At 38.6% G+C, this 13,857-nt stretch overlaps 1 protein-coding gene across 2 annotated transcripts in view; it reads left to right on the top strand.

Annotated features, from left to right (window-relative positions):
• Positions 1-13,857, top strand: part of LOC127451584 (corticotropin-releasing factor receptor 1) — a 245,812-nt gene that overhangs the window by 145,184 nt on the left and 86,771 nt on the right. For both annotated transcript variants that reach the window (XM_051716370.1, XM_051716369.1), the window contains exon 7: positions 7,141-7,247. In XM_051716370.1, coding sequence (XP_051572330.1) covers positions 7,141-7,247 — 107 coding nt within the window. The remainder of the gene's footprint in view (positions 1-7,140; positions 7,248-13,857) is intronic.

The following is a 13,857-nucleotide window of genomic DNA, read 5'->3' as shown; positions in this document are numbered from 1 at the left end:
TGTTACGTGATCAACATATGCTTCCTGGAATGTAAAAGTGTAATTTGGTCTATGTATATATATGTATGTATATAACGTATGTATATATAACGTATGTATATATAACTGTGTGTGTATATATATATATATATATATATATATACACACACAGTTGTGCTCAAAAGTTTGCATACCCTGGCAGAAATTGTGAAATGTTGGCATTGATTTTGAAAATATGACTGATCATCTTTTATTTAAGGATAGTGATCATATGAAGCCATTTATTATCACGTAGTTGTTTGGCTCATTTTTAAATCATAATGATAACAGAAATCACCCAAATGGCCCTGATCAAAAGTTTACATACCCTTGAATGTTTGGCCTTGTTACAGACACACAAGGTGACACACACAGGTTTAAATGGCAATTAAAGGTTAATTTCCCATACCTGTGGCTTTTTAAATTGCAATTAGTGTCTGTGTATAAAGTCAATGAGTTTGTTAGCTCTCACATGGATGCACTGAGCAGGCTAGATACTGAGCCATGGGGAGCAGAAAAGAACTGTCAAAAGACCTGCGTAATAAAGTAATGGAACTTTATAAAGATGTAAAAGGATATATAAAGATATCCAAAGCCTTGAAAATGCCAGTCAGTACTGTTCAATCACTTATTAAGAAGTGGAAAATTTGGGGATCTCTTGATACCAAGCCAAGGTCAGGTAGACCAAGAAAGATTTCAGCCACAACTGCCAGAAGAATTGTTCGGGAGACAAAGAAATACCCACAGGTAACCTCAGGAGAAATATAGGCTGCTCTGAAAAAAGACGGTGTGGTTGTTTCAAGGAGCATAATACGACGATACTTGAACAAAAGTGAGCTGCATGGTCGAGCTGCCAGAAAGAAGCCTTTACTGCACCAATGCCACAAAAAAGGCCGGTTACAATATGCCCGACAACACCTTGACATGCCTCACAGCTTCTGGCACACTGTAATTTGGAGTGACGAGACCAAAATAGAGCTTTATGGTCACAACCATAAGCACTATGTTTGGAGAGGTGTCAACAAGGCTTATAGTGAAAAGGATACCATCCCCACTGTGAAGCATGGTGGTGGCGTGAGCTGTAAAGGCATGGGGAATCTTGTGAAAATTGATGGCAAGATGAATGCAGCATGTTATCAGAAAATACTGGCAGACAATTTGCATTCTTCTGCACGAAAGCTGTGCATGGGACGCTCTTGGACTATCCAGCATGACAATGACCCTAAGCACAAGGCTAAGTTGACCCTCCAGTGGTTACAGCAGAAAAAGGTGAAGGTTCTGGAGTGGCCATCACAGTCTCCTGACCTTAATATCCTCGAGCCACTCTGGGGAGATCTCAAACGTGCGGTTCATGCAAGACAATCAAAGACTTTGCATGACCTGGAGGCATTTTGCCAAGATGAATGGGCAGCTATACCACCTGCAAGAATTTGGGGCCTCATAGACAACTATTACAAAAGACTGCACGCTGTCATTGATGCTAAAGGGGGCAATACACAGTATTAAGAACTAAGGGTATGCAGACTTTTGAACAGGGGTCATTTCATTTTTTTTTCTTTGTTGCCATGTTTTGTTTTATGATTGTGCCATTCTGTTATAACCTACAGCTGAATATGAATCCCATAAGAAATAAAAGAAATGTGTTTTGCCTGCTCACTCATGTTTTCTTTAAAAATGGTACATATATTACCAATTCTCCAAGGGTATGCAAACTTTTGAGCACAACTGAATGTATATACATACACTACCGGTCAAAAGTTTTGAAACACTTACTCGTTCTTTATTATAACTTCTTTTTTTTTTTTTTCTTTTTTTTTTTTTTCACATTTTAGAATAATAGTAAAGTCATCAAAACTATGGAACAACATAAATGGAACTATGGGAATTATGTTGTGACTGAAGATGCTAAAATATAACACGGTTTTGATTTATTTTGAATTTTGTTTAAATTAGTCACCCTTTGCCTAGAATTTGCAGACATATACTCTTGACATTTTCTCAACCAACTTATTGAGGTATCACCCTGGGATGATTTTTAAACAGTACTGAAGGAGTTCCCATCTATGTTGGACACTTATTGGCTGCTTTTCTTTATTATTTGGTCCAAGTCATCAATTTCATGGATTCAAAAACTTTTTTTTAATTTTAGTTTTATAATGAAATAAATTATTATGGTGGCACAATTATATTTTTGTCTACAAAACTCATTTCAAACATTTAAGCATATGCCTTCAGATCAAAAGATTTTTAAGATCATGAGAAACATTTCAGTCAAGTGTTTCAAAGGTTTTGACCGGTAGAATACATATATATATATATATATATATATATATATATATATACAGTATATCCCCCACATACATGTTTAGTTCAAAATATCCATATAAACACATATCCATGAGCTTTTTGCTTATCATCAACATTTTAGGTTACAATGTACTTGAATCAATGGAAAGTTCAACAAAAAATGTAAATGCTCTCATTTTCTCACTCTCGTGCCATCTCTGATGTGTATGACTTTCTTTCTTCTGCAGAACACAAATTAAGAGTTTTAGAAGAATATTTCAGCTCTGTTGATCCATACAATGCAAGTGAATGGTGACCAGAACTTAGAAGCTCCAAAAAGCAAATAAAGGCAGCATAAAAGTAATTCATATGACTCCAGTGATTTTTAGAAGCAATATGATAGGTGTGGGTGAGAAACAGATAAATATCTATAACTTTTTAATATATAAAGTCCTTTTTTATTTTTTTATTTTTTTTTTTACAATTAATTCTCCTCCCTTCCCAGTAGGTGGCGATATTCACAAATAACTGATTCACTAAAAACACAAGAAGAATGTGAAAATGGAGATTTATTAGTAAAAAAGGATTTAAATATTGATCTGTTTCTCACCCACACTTATCAGATCCCTTCTGAAGACAGATTGAACCAGTGTCATTTGAATTCCTTTAATGCTACCTATATGTGCTTTCTGAGCGTCAAAGTTTAATTCACCATTCACTTGCATTCTATGAACCAACAGAGCTGAAATATTCTTCTAAAAATATTTGTGTTCAGCAGAAGAAGAAAAAAAAAAAAAACATACACATCTGGAATGGCATGAGGGTGAGTAAATGATGTGAGAATTTTCAATTTTAATTAGTGCTTTAAGGAGATGGTAGACAGAATGCTAGCCTTAATCATCATTTACTTTCACTGCATGTTTTTTTCCTCCATATTTTTAAAGTGAATGGTGACTGAGACTGTCAGTCTCTAACACTCTGTCTAACATCTTTTGGGTTCCACAGAATACAGAAAGTTTCACGGGGTTTGAAGAACATGAGGGCAGGGAAATTATGATATAATATTAATTAAAGGCTGAACTATCACTTTAAGGATGCTTGTCAGATTTGGACAAATCTGTCATTTAGAAGAGAAGTGTGGAAACCTTTTTCTAGTAATTGTTATGCTGAAAAACGTGAACAATGTCACACAGTCCCAAATTATATATAAAGTTTAATTGTACAATGAAGCAAGATCATGCTTTATTCATGCCTTCAGTCATTATTTCAGAGATTTTTACATCCTGCGTGAATTTAGTTCAGTGTAGTTGCAGCATTGTCAATGTCGAAAGAATTTAGATAATTAGTTCTATAAGCTAAGGGAAAACTCCACCTTATCTCTGTGTTTGGAAGCTTGTTGTCCATAAGACAAAGCCTCCCAAACATTGTGCATGCGCCAACCTTGCACTTGCAGAAATGCTCACAATCGTGATAGGCAGCGCAAAACATTTGCACTTAACGCAGATGTTTACAAGGATTTTTACAGTAGGCATTGACACGTTCTGGTGCTGATATAAAAATGTAAACTGAGGTCATAAGAGCCCATAGTTACAGATTCACGCTGAAAATGAATGAGCATCACCATGACACAGACAAGCCCACATTATCACCATCTTTAAAACTTTCCTCACCGTGTTTTCTTAGGTTGGAGCTGCAATTTTAATCATGAAATATATCATCGTCTTGTTGTAAAATGAAGGCATTGTGTGGAGTGAAGGAATGTTTGTTTTGCATGCTTGCTGCTGTAGTGTTGAACGCGACTTGACTGACAGCGTGCAGCTGTGAAGTTCCGCTGTCGTAAGAGTCCCATTCAAAAATCTCAATAAATTACACATTTATTAACACTTATTAAATTAAAACCAGTAATGTAATGACAGGAACGCTACCCATTGTAACGAAGTAAATGTAATTTTTTTTTCATCAGATATTTACTAAAGAGTGAAAAGTACCCACCATAAAATATACTCATATAAGTAAATTTTTTCCAAAAAGTTACTCAAGTAAATGTAACAGAGTTAATGTAGCACGTTACTGCCCACCTCTGCTAATATATCCCACCCCCTTGACAGGTGCCATTGTAACGAGATATTATTCATTTCACCTGTCAGTGGTTTTAATGTTGTGGCTGATCAGTGTATATACACCGATCAGCCACAACATTAAAACCAACTGCCTAATATTGTGTAGGTCCCCCTCGTGCTGCCAAAACAGTGCCAACTCGCATCTCAGAATGGCATTCTGAGATGCTATTCTTCTCACCACAATTGTACAGAGCTGTTATCTGAGTTACCGTAGACTTTGTCAGTTCGAACCATTCTGGCCATTCTCTGTTGACGTCTCTCATCAACAAGGCGTTTCTGTCCTCAGAACTGCCACTCACTGGATGTTTTTTTGTTTTTGGCACAATTCGGAGTAAATTCTAGAGACTGTTGTTTGTGAAAATCCCAGGAGATCAGCAATTACAGAAATACTCATACCAGCTCATCTGGCACCAACAATCATGCCACAGTCCAAATCATTGAGATCACATTTTTTCCCCATTCTGATGGTTGATGTGAACATTAACTGAAGCTCCTGACCCGTATCTGCGTGATTTTATGCACTGCACTGCTGCCAGACGATTGGCTGATTAGATAATCGCATGGAAGACGGGCTGGTTTGAGTATTTCTGTAACTGCTGATCTCCTGGGATTTCAAACACAACAGTCTCTAGAATTTACTCAGAATGGTGCCAAAAAAAACCAAAAAAAAAACATCCACTGAGTGGCAGTTCTGCAGATGGAAATGCCTTGTTGATGAGAGAGGTTAACATAGAATGGCCAGACAGGTTTGAACTGACAAATTCTTTGGTAACTCAGATAACAGCTCTGTACAATTGTGCTGAGAATAGCATCTCAGAATGCTATTCTGAGATGAGGGTTGGCGCTGTTTTGGCAGCACGAGGGGGACCTACACAATATTAGGCAGGTGATTTTAATGTTGTGGCTGATCGGTATATATATATATATATATATATATATATATATATAAAATTTTATATTAACCAGAAATATTTCATATCAACTACCCAATACCTTAAATGAGCTGTTATGCTTTAAGCAAGACCATTTGTTAGTGCCAAATCTAATAATTCCATTAAAGAAATTATGTCAAGTTGGCAATCATCTTGATAGTGGAAACCCTAACATCTGCCCCACTCAAAATATTAATAACATTTGGAAACAGTTGCTGGTTAGCAGTGTGTGGCTAGTATCTACATTGGTGTCAGACAGAGCATTGTAAAGTGATCCTTATGTACATGGCTATACAGTAGATTACAGATAAGACAAAGTTTTTTTTTAGAATTTTATTGGGTTTCCCGTCAGTCTGCGTGTTGGCTGCTGTGGAATTGTAATGTAGTTTTTATTGTTTATTTTATCACAAATGCCCACTCTGAGGATATAAATCTAAACCAGCCCCCCTAAAAGTAATGATTCAGAAATTTGACAGATTATATAGAGGATTTTAAAGGTAGCCAATCCAATCAGTAGTGTGTGGAGGGCCTCGTGGGAGGGCAATTTCTAGCTTAATATGACAATTCAGATGCAATGATTTTTAAATGCAAAATATGACGCTACATCAGAACATCTTTGTGTTATTAATTTAAACAAGTAAATTGATCATGCGTGGAAGACTGTCAATGCTAAGGTTTAGTTCAATACCTGCCAAATTAAATCACAGAATGTATTTTTCAGTGGTCTTGACCTGTCAGAGATTTCTCCAAAAAACAATCTGTCATTTTCATCTTCCATCCTGTGCAATCCTTATGGCAATAAGTGTGGAGAATGTATTTCTCTTTCTTAGGAAATATTGTATGAAATGCAGAAAATGTTCCTTCTCCCTGAAAGATATCACTGAAATAATTTTCTTGCGATATCTTACCGGTCTTTGAGACAGCATTACACTATGCAGACAGCAAACAAAAATGTGTCTGTGGGCCTTGGTCTCTGACACTTTCTGCCCGTCAATTTTTTTCTGTCATTTTGCACATACCCATAGTATTGTAGTTGCAGTTAATTTTTGAGGCTTATTGACATTTTTATGCCATGTTGTTCATAACAGTTGTCAGTTGAGGGTGCTATTTTGCTGCTCTTGTTTTGACAACTGCTTCTGCTCAGTGTCGGTCTCAATAAAGCTCATTTGGTATCTTTGAAGTGCGGGTGTAGAAAATTTCAGAACGGCTAAAATCTCTTACAGCACCTTTAACTATAATTACATTATATCTTAATAGCTAAGGTTGATATATCTATTGTTTTAAAATCTAGCTTTATAAACATAAGACAGTGTAGGTACTGTAGGTAGTTTGTATGTTGATTTTTTGTGGCACTGTCAAAACATTGCTCTATTTGTTTGAGCACCCCAACAGCACAGCAACATTGGCTCATCCGATGTCATTCGTTTGAGACGGGGCTATCTGTTTGACCTGCCAATAATGTACAGGAGAAGTGTTCGGGAAACCTGTCTGAAAACTGTTGTTATTTTGCAATTCCATTTGATGCCTCACAAATTATTATTATTATTATTACTATTTATATTATACATTTGTTTATATTTTTTCCAAATTATGATGGAAAAAAAACTTGAATTCCATTTTTTTTTTTTTTTTTTTTTTTTTTTCAGTATATGGTCTCTCTCTTTAATGCCCCAAAAGGCTTTTAGGAGTTATTTCATGTTGAGATTTAGATGTCAGATATCTACTGATCTTCGGTCTCTCATCTTCCTAATGGGTTTCTGTGTGTCTCTCTTATGATCTTTCAGAAAAAGGGCAAGCTGCATTACCACATTGCAGTCATCATAAACTACTTGGGACACTGTATTTCTCTGGGAGCCCTGCTGGTCGCCTTCATCCTCTTTATGAGACTCAGGTGGGTGAGTGCCTCTGCTGTGAGTCTGAAGAACTGAGTAATTGGAATTGAATGACATGTCCATGAGTCACACTAGTGGATGCTGGTGAGAAAGAGTCTTGTTTGGTCTGCAGTGAGTGGATGAATAAGTAACTAAGGGTCCTCAAAATTGTATAGGATTTAACTTCTATTCTCATAACTCAAAGGAAAGTTTTATTGCTCAGAGACTGCTTCTTCATAGCTCTCTGGGCCTTGGTAGCGATCGTTGCAGTGCCTGGTGTGACCTCACCGGTTACCCCACCCTAATGACGACCCTGCTTGGAACTGAATGGGAACAGGTATAGTTCCACAATGAACTTATTTTAGTTCAGGTACTAATTCCACATTTGTGTGGAAAAACGCCTTAAGATAAACATGTTTTCAATTACTTAGTTCAAAGTCATTTTGATATTTTTTTGTAAAAAAATGTCATGTGGTGTAACCGTCCAGAGATAGTAAAAAAGTGAACGTTTTATTATTGTTTTGTTAAAAGAAAGCATTGAAACAATTTTGTTTTGAAAAAATCTAAACCCTTATTAATGTTTTTGAAGTAAAAAAAAAAAAAATATATATATATATATAAGACAATTTTATGAAAAGGGCACATTTTTGTTCAGGCCTTATGGTGTAACCCTAAGTCTTATTATTAATAAGACCCATTTTACTGTGAGAAAAATAATACTCAAGATAATATAAATTAAACATGTTGTTTGCAGAATCAAATAATTGAGATTGTACCAAATCCAAAATGAAATGAGTCTAATTAAAAGATTATCTTGCAATATTTTAGTTAAATATTTCATAGAATAAAATAATAATCATTATTAAATTCATGATTATGAAACAGTAATCGTGTAAAAAAAACAAAATAATAATAATAATAAATTAAAAATAAAAAAACAGTACATTTGAAAACCCCAGGCTTAGATAATTTGTTCTTGGGAGAATTTGAAGAGAAATGTTTATATCGTATTGAAATCTCTGACGTTTGAGTGCTTTGGTTTGTTGGTAAATCTGAGCACAGTTTGAGACATTGTTGTGATCATTGTCTTAAAATCTAGAGGAGACACATGTGAGGTTACTGGAGTCTCAGGAGAAAAATCTGAGAAGCAGATGTCAGCAAAAATCTCCTTTTGTTTTCCATTTAAAGGGATAGTTCACCAAATAAAAAGAAGAAGAAAAAAAGTCTGTCATCATTTACTCACCCTCATGCATTCCAAACTCATATGGCATTCTTTCTTACATGGAACACAACATGAGATGTTAGACAGAATGTTAGCCTCAGTCACCAATCACTTTCATTACACCTTTTTTTTTTTTTTTTTTTTTTTTCTTGCATACAATGGATGTGAATGGTGACTATGGCATTCTGCCAAACATTCTCCTTTTGAGTTCCACAGTAGAAAGAAAGTCATACGTGTTTGGAATAAAATTAGGGTTCTTATGGGACAGAAAAGACAAAACATGCATCTAGAATGGCAGTGTGATTTTTAAATCCCTATAATTACTGTGCAAACTATATTCCCAAATATCCAGATTCCCCACAAATGGTCCCTTTTCTGGACAGCTCTACCCACATGTCCAATGTCCTTTGCGTCAATCAATGTTAAATCAGTTTAACTGTGTGTGACATGGGCCCAGTCCCCAACACAAATATGGGCTGTCTTCCTGTCACATCTCATCAGTAAACTGATTGATTTTCCAGCTACTGACAGGAACTATACATCAGCTGGCCCAGCTGAATCACAGGCAACTCCTTGGTGATGAGCCTCCTTGAGCCCAAGTTTCTGGGGCCCAAGGACAACCTGTCCAGGTTATCTCTCACTTGTCACTGCACCTGAGAAATCGATATGAAATGGGTCATCGGACTGCTCTGTGGCAATGAGATTTTAGAGTAATGGTGTAGAAATGAAGACACCTCACTGCCACACCAAGGACATGCTCATTCCCCTTCCAGTTTGATTATTCCTGTCCAGAAATGTAGAGAGAAGAACTGCTGTTTCCACTGAACCGTGAACCAACCGGTTAAGTTCAATAAAACCTTGAAATGTTTTTACTATAGGATCATGTCCAAGACTCATCCAAAAATGAACATTTTGTCATAATTCATTCACCCTTATGTCACTCCAAACCTGTATGACTTTCTCTCTTCCATGGAACACAAAAGGTAAAAGTCTTCTTAATGCCATATAATGAAAGTGAATAGTGACTCTGTGTTTTCAGTCTCCAAAAGGATTATAAAACACCATAAAACCAGTGTAGCAGTGTCTGTAAAACTGCGCTATGTTCCAAATTTTCTGAAGACATAAGGTCACTTTGTGTAATGAACAGGAAAATGTAAAAGGTTATTTATACATATTGTTGCCATATAATGAAAGTGAAAAGTGACTCTGGGCTGTCGAGCTCCAAAAAGGACAAAAAACACACCACAGTAAACGCGTCAGTAAGATTTATGGACAATATTCCAAGTCTTTTGAAGTCATATGGGCACTTTGTGTGATGAACAGGAAAAATGTAAATAAATAAATACACACAAAAACAGCAAACCACAGTAAAATTAGTCAGTGTGACTCATGCATTCTATTCCAAGTCTTCTGAAGCCATATGACCACTTTGTGTGATGAACAGACCAAAATGTAAGAACAAATGAGGTTCCTTTTCTATTCTACGGAAAACAGAAAGTCATACGGTTTTGGAGGCAATATTAGAGTGGGTTTATAATGACTGAATTTTCATTTTTGTGTCAACTATTCCTTTAATTAGCCTGGATCAATGTTCAAAATTGGTTTTCAGAAGAAAGGTCGTAACATATTATAACATTCCCACACACTCTGGTGTTTGGGCCACAGATTGAGGGAATTGAGCAGATTAAACATCCATGCTGTTTAGGATCTTTTAGACTAGATTATCCAGAACTTAATCTGTTTTGATTAATCCTTTTTAGAAGATATTCTGGTATCTTTCCCTGGATTTTCATCATTATCACACCAGGAGTTAGCTGACATTTATTATTGGACACAGCCTTTCACAACGGTGTGCCCTGCTGATTAACCTCTGTATGTCTAGCTAATCTTCCAAAATCAGTGCATCTTGGACAGATTGAGGCTGGGTGCAATAAACCAAGATATTTTAGGGAAACAGAGGTTGTAAATAGAGCCCAACCGATATGGGATTTTTGAGACCGATACCGATTTTAGAGAGTGAAAATTCACTGATTACCGATATGGTGGCCGATATATTACATTTTTGAGCTGGAATGAAAACAGACCTTTTCTATGTGGATTCTTCACCAATTTTTCACCGATATGACTATGCAAAGGTACTCAGAAGGATGCTTTCTTAAACAAATCTTTTTATCAAAGAATATTTGACATTATTATTATAATACATTGTCAACAAATTCTAGAAATGAACACTGAGAAAATAAAGAATAAATAAAAATACAATAAATAGCTTAATAAACATCAGTACTGTGTGTTTAGTATAAGTCAATTGCTGACCATTTAAATAAGGAATAAATAAAAATATAATAAATAGCTAAATAAACATCAGTACTGCATGTTTAGTATCAGTCAAATGCTTACCATTAAAATAAAGAGTAAATAAAATAAAATAAATAGCTAAATAAACATCAGTACTGTATGTTTAGTATCAGTCAAATGCTGACCATTAAAATAAAGAATAAATAAAAATAAAACAAATAGTTAAATAAAATCAGTACTGTTTAGTATCAGTCAAATGCTGACCATTAAAATAAAGAATAAATATAAATAAAATAAATAGCTAAATAAACATCAGTATTACTATTTAGTATCAGTCAAATGCTGACTATATTAATACTGCCGAGTCAAGATAAACAGCGGCAGCTGTGTTACATTGTATTCTACTATACAAGTTCAGGGGAAACTTTCAACGGTGGAAAACTAGACTTTTAAATATTACATTTTATAAATGACACGACTGGAATTGTTCGGTTGAAGGGGGTACCAAACTGTGAATCCTAATCAAAACAGTTTGGTGAATACATGTTTACTCATTAGCTTCCAATCAGCTGACAACAATGAAAGTAGCTATGTGATTAGCTAGTTAGCTATAAGCTTGTTGTCACGGAGAGTAAAAGACAGACGTTGTTTATTTTAATTTCCAGTATTGTGTCTCACCAACTAGGTAATAACATAGCGTGATATCAACACTCAACAGACACAATTCACTACCGCACCATTGTCTGCTGAGCTGCAAAAAGATGCTCTGATGTTTACCTTTCAATCTGCAACATTACTGACTGCACTGACAAACTATAGCTGGCTAACAGCAAAGAGACATGAGTGACGTTTGTCAGAGACAAGGTTAACGTTATATTAGTTATATTGAAAAGGGGAAATGATGGGGTCATTGTTTATTAAGTTTCCAGTATGTATTTAACAAACTAGATAACAACTTACCGTGATGACACTGCTGAACTCCACCCTGTCTGCAGAGCCACCGTCAGTTCAGCTCTGTAAACAATGGAGTCTGCTGGACAAACTACTGGACGACACCAATTCTAAAGCATTGTTTACTGCATTATATGATCTGAAAAAAGTTTTCACATTGGCACATATCGGTAAAATATACACCAATACCAATATATCGGTGAAAGGCTAATATTGGCCGATAATATCTAGTTGTAAAGTTGCAGTTAGGCTGGAGCAGGTCCTCTTGCATGGAAACAGTGTAATGAAATAAACGGTGAACAGATGTTCCCTATCTGTCACTCACTCGACGTTGTGTCGATGTAGTGACACTATGGGTCACTCTTGGGAGCCCCGAACACCTCTGCTTTTTGAAAAAAGGCCAGTGGGAATTGGCGAGTGGAATTTGCATGCCACTCCCCCGGACATATGGGTATAAAAGGAGCTGGTATGCAACCACTCATTCAGATTTTCTCTTTGGAGCCGAGCGGTTCTATTCATTGAGCTGAATTCTCCGCGATTTTCATTCACCTCCTCTGCATTTCAGCGGCTTCTCCCCTGGGCGCTTTGGCAGAAACAAATCCAGGGCCTGTAGGGCCTGTAGGTTCACGTCGTCTCTGATGGCTAAGGCCTATGGCGTCACTGTACAAGCCACCTCTGCCCCCCATGCATGCCATGGCTCTCCTGCAGGTACACCAAGCCAAGGCACTGAAAGAACTGCACAAGGGTAGTTCCGACCCAGGATTGATGCAGGAACTGTACTCAGTGACCAACCTCACTCTCCAGTCGACGAAGGTCACGGCACGGTCTCTCGGGCGGGCAATGTCCACCCTGGTGGTCCAGGAACGCCACCTTTGGCTCAACCTGGTTGAGATGAGAGAGGCTGATAAGGCATGGTTCCTTGACGCCCCCATCTCCCAGGTTGGCCTGTTCGGCGACACCATCGAGGACTTTTCCCAGCAGTTTTCGGCGGTGAAGCAGCAGACAGAGGCCATTCAACATATCCTGCCCCGGCGCGGCTCAAGACCCCGCACCCCATCTGCTCGTCGCCAAGGGCATCCTCCTGCAGCAACAGCACCTGCTCTGCCACAGCCCGCCCCCGTGGCCCGGCCCCGGCGTGGAGCCCACTGCAGGAAGCAGAAGCCACCCGTCTCACGGCCGGCCGCCAAGAACCCGAGAAAGGCTTCGAAGCGCCCCTGAGATGGGCGACCCAGGGATGAGGAGACCTGCTGCTCTGGAGCTGGTGAACAGACCACTCCAATCCCCCGGTGGAGGGCCAGGAGGAGAATCTTTTGTTTCATTTTCATGTAATTTCGCCGCATGTCCAAGAGGCTGTGGTACACAAAAGTTCAACAAAAGAGCGGTTATCTTGTTCCCTGGGTCACATATCCAGTGCGCATGGCCGTAATCACGACCACCATCCACCATTCCATTTCGGCAGGTTTGGCGCTCCAGCGGCAGCCCCCCCGTCCCTGCGCACCCAGGTGTGGCACAAGCATGCCCACACCGGGATGGTTCCAATGGACTGAGGAGGACGATATACTTCCTCCCTCCTCCCCGACCGATCCTATGGTGGGTATCAGGAGCCAGGTAAGTGCTTCGATGTCCCTCGACTCAGCACGGCCACGGGGCTCAAGCCCCTTCGAAGTGGCGCCTCAGGCTCCGCCCTGCCGCGATGCCCCACCTGCCGGTACGTCCGACAAGATTGTCCCCTTGGTCCCCCTTGCCTGGAGCTTGGACGCGTGGCTTGCGCTTTCCAACCCATCGTGATGGCTGATCCGGACCGTCCGACTCGGCTATGCGATTCAGTTCGCCAGGCATCTGCCCAGGTTCAGCGGCATCCGCTTCACCTTGGTGAAGGGCGAGAATGCCGCTACCTTGCACGCGGAAATCGCTACCCTTCTAAGGAAGCCCCTACTTCATCGTACCAAAGAAAGGCGGTGGGTTGCGGCCAATCTTGGACCTGCGAGTACTGAACCGAGCTTTGCACAGACTCCCGTTCAAGATACTGACGCAAAAATGCATTCTAGTGAGCGTCCGGCATCAAGATTGGTTCGTGGCAGTAGACCTGAAGGACGCGTACTTCCACGTCTCGGTTTTACCTTGACACAGACCCTTCCTGCGGTTTTATTTCGAGGGCC

This window comes from Myxocyprinus asiaticus, chromosome 14 (assembly GCF_019703515.2).
Source record: "Myxocyprinus asiaticus isolate MX2 ecotype Aquarium Trade chromosome 14, UBuf_Myxa_2, whole genome shotgun sequence".
Lineage (NCBI taxonomy): Eukaryota > Metazoa > Chordata > Actinopteri > Cypriniformes > Catostomidae > Myxocyprinus > Myxocyprinus asiaticus.
Note: the sequence above shows the minus strand (reverse complement) of the source record. Positions and strands in the feature narration are given on the sequence as shown.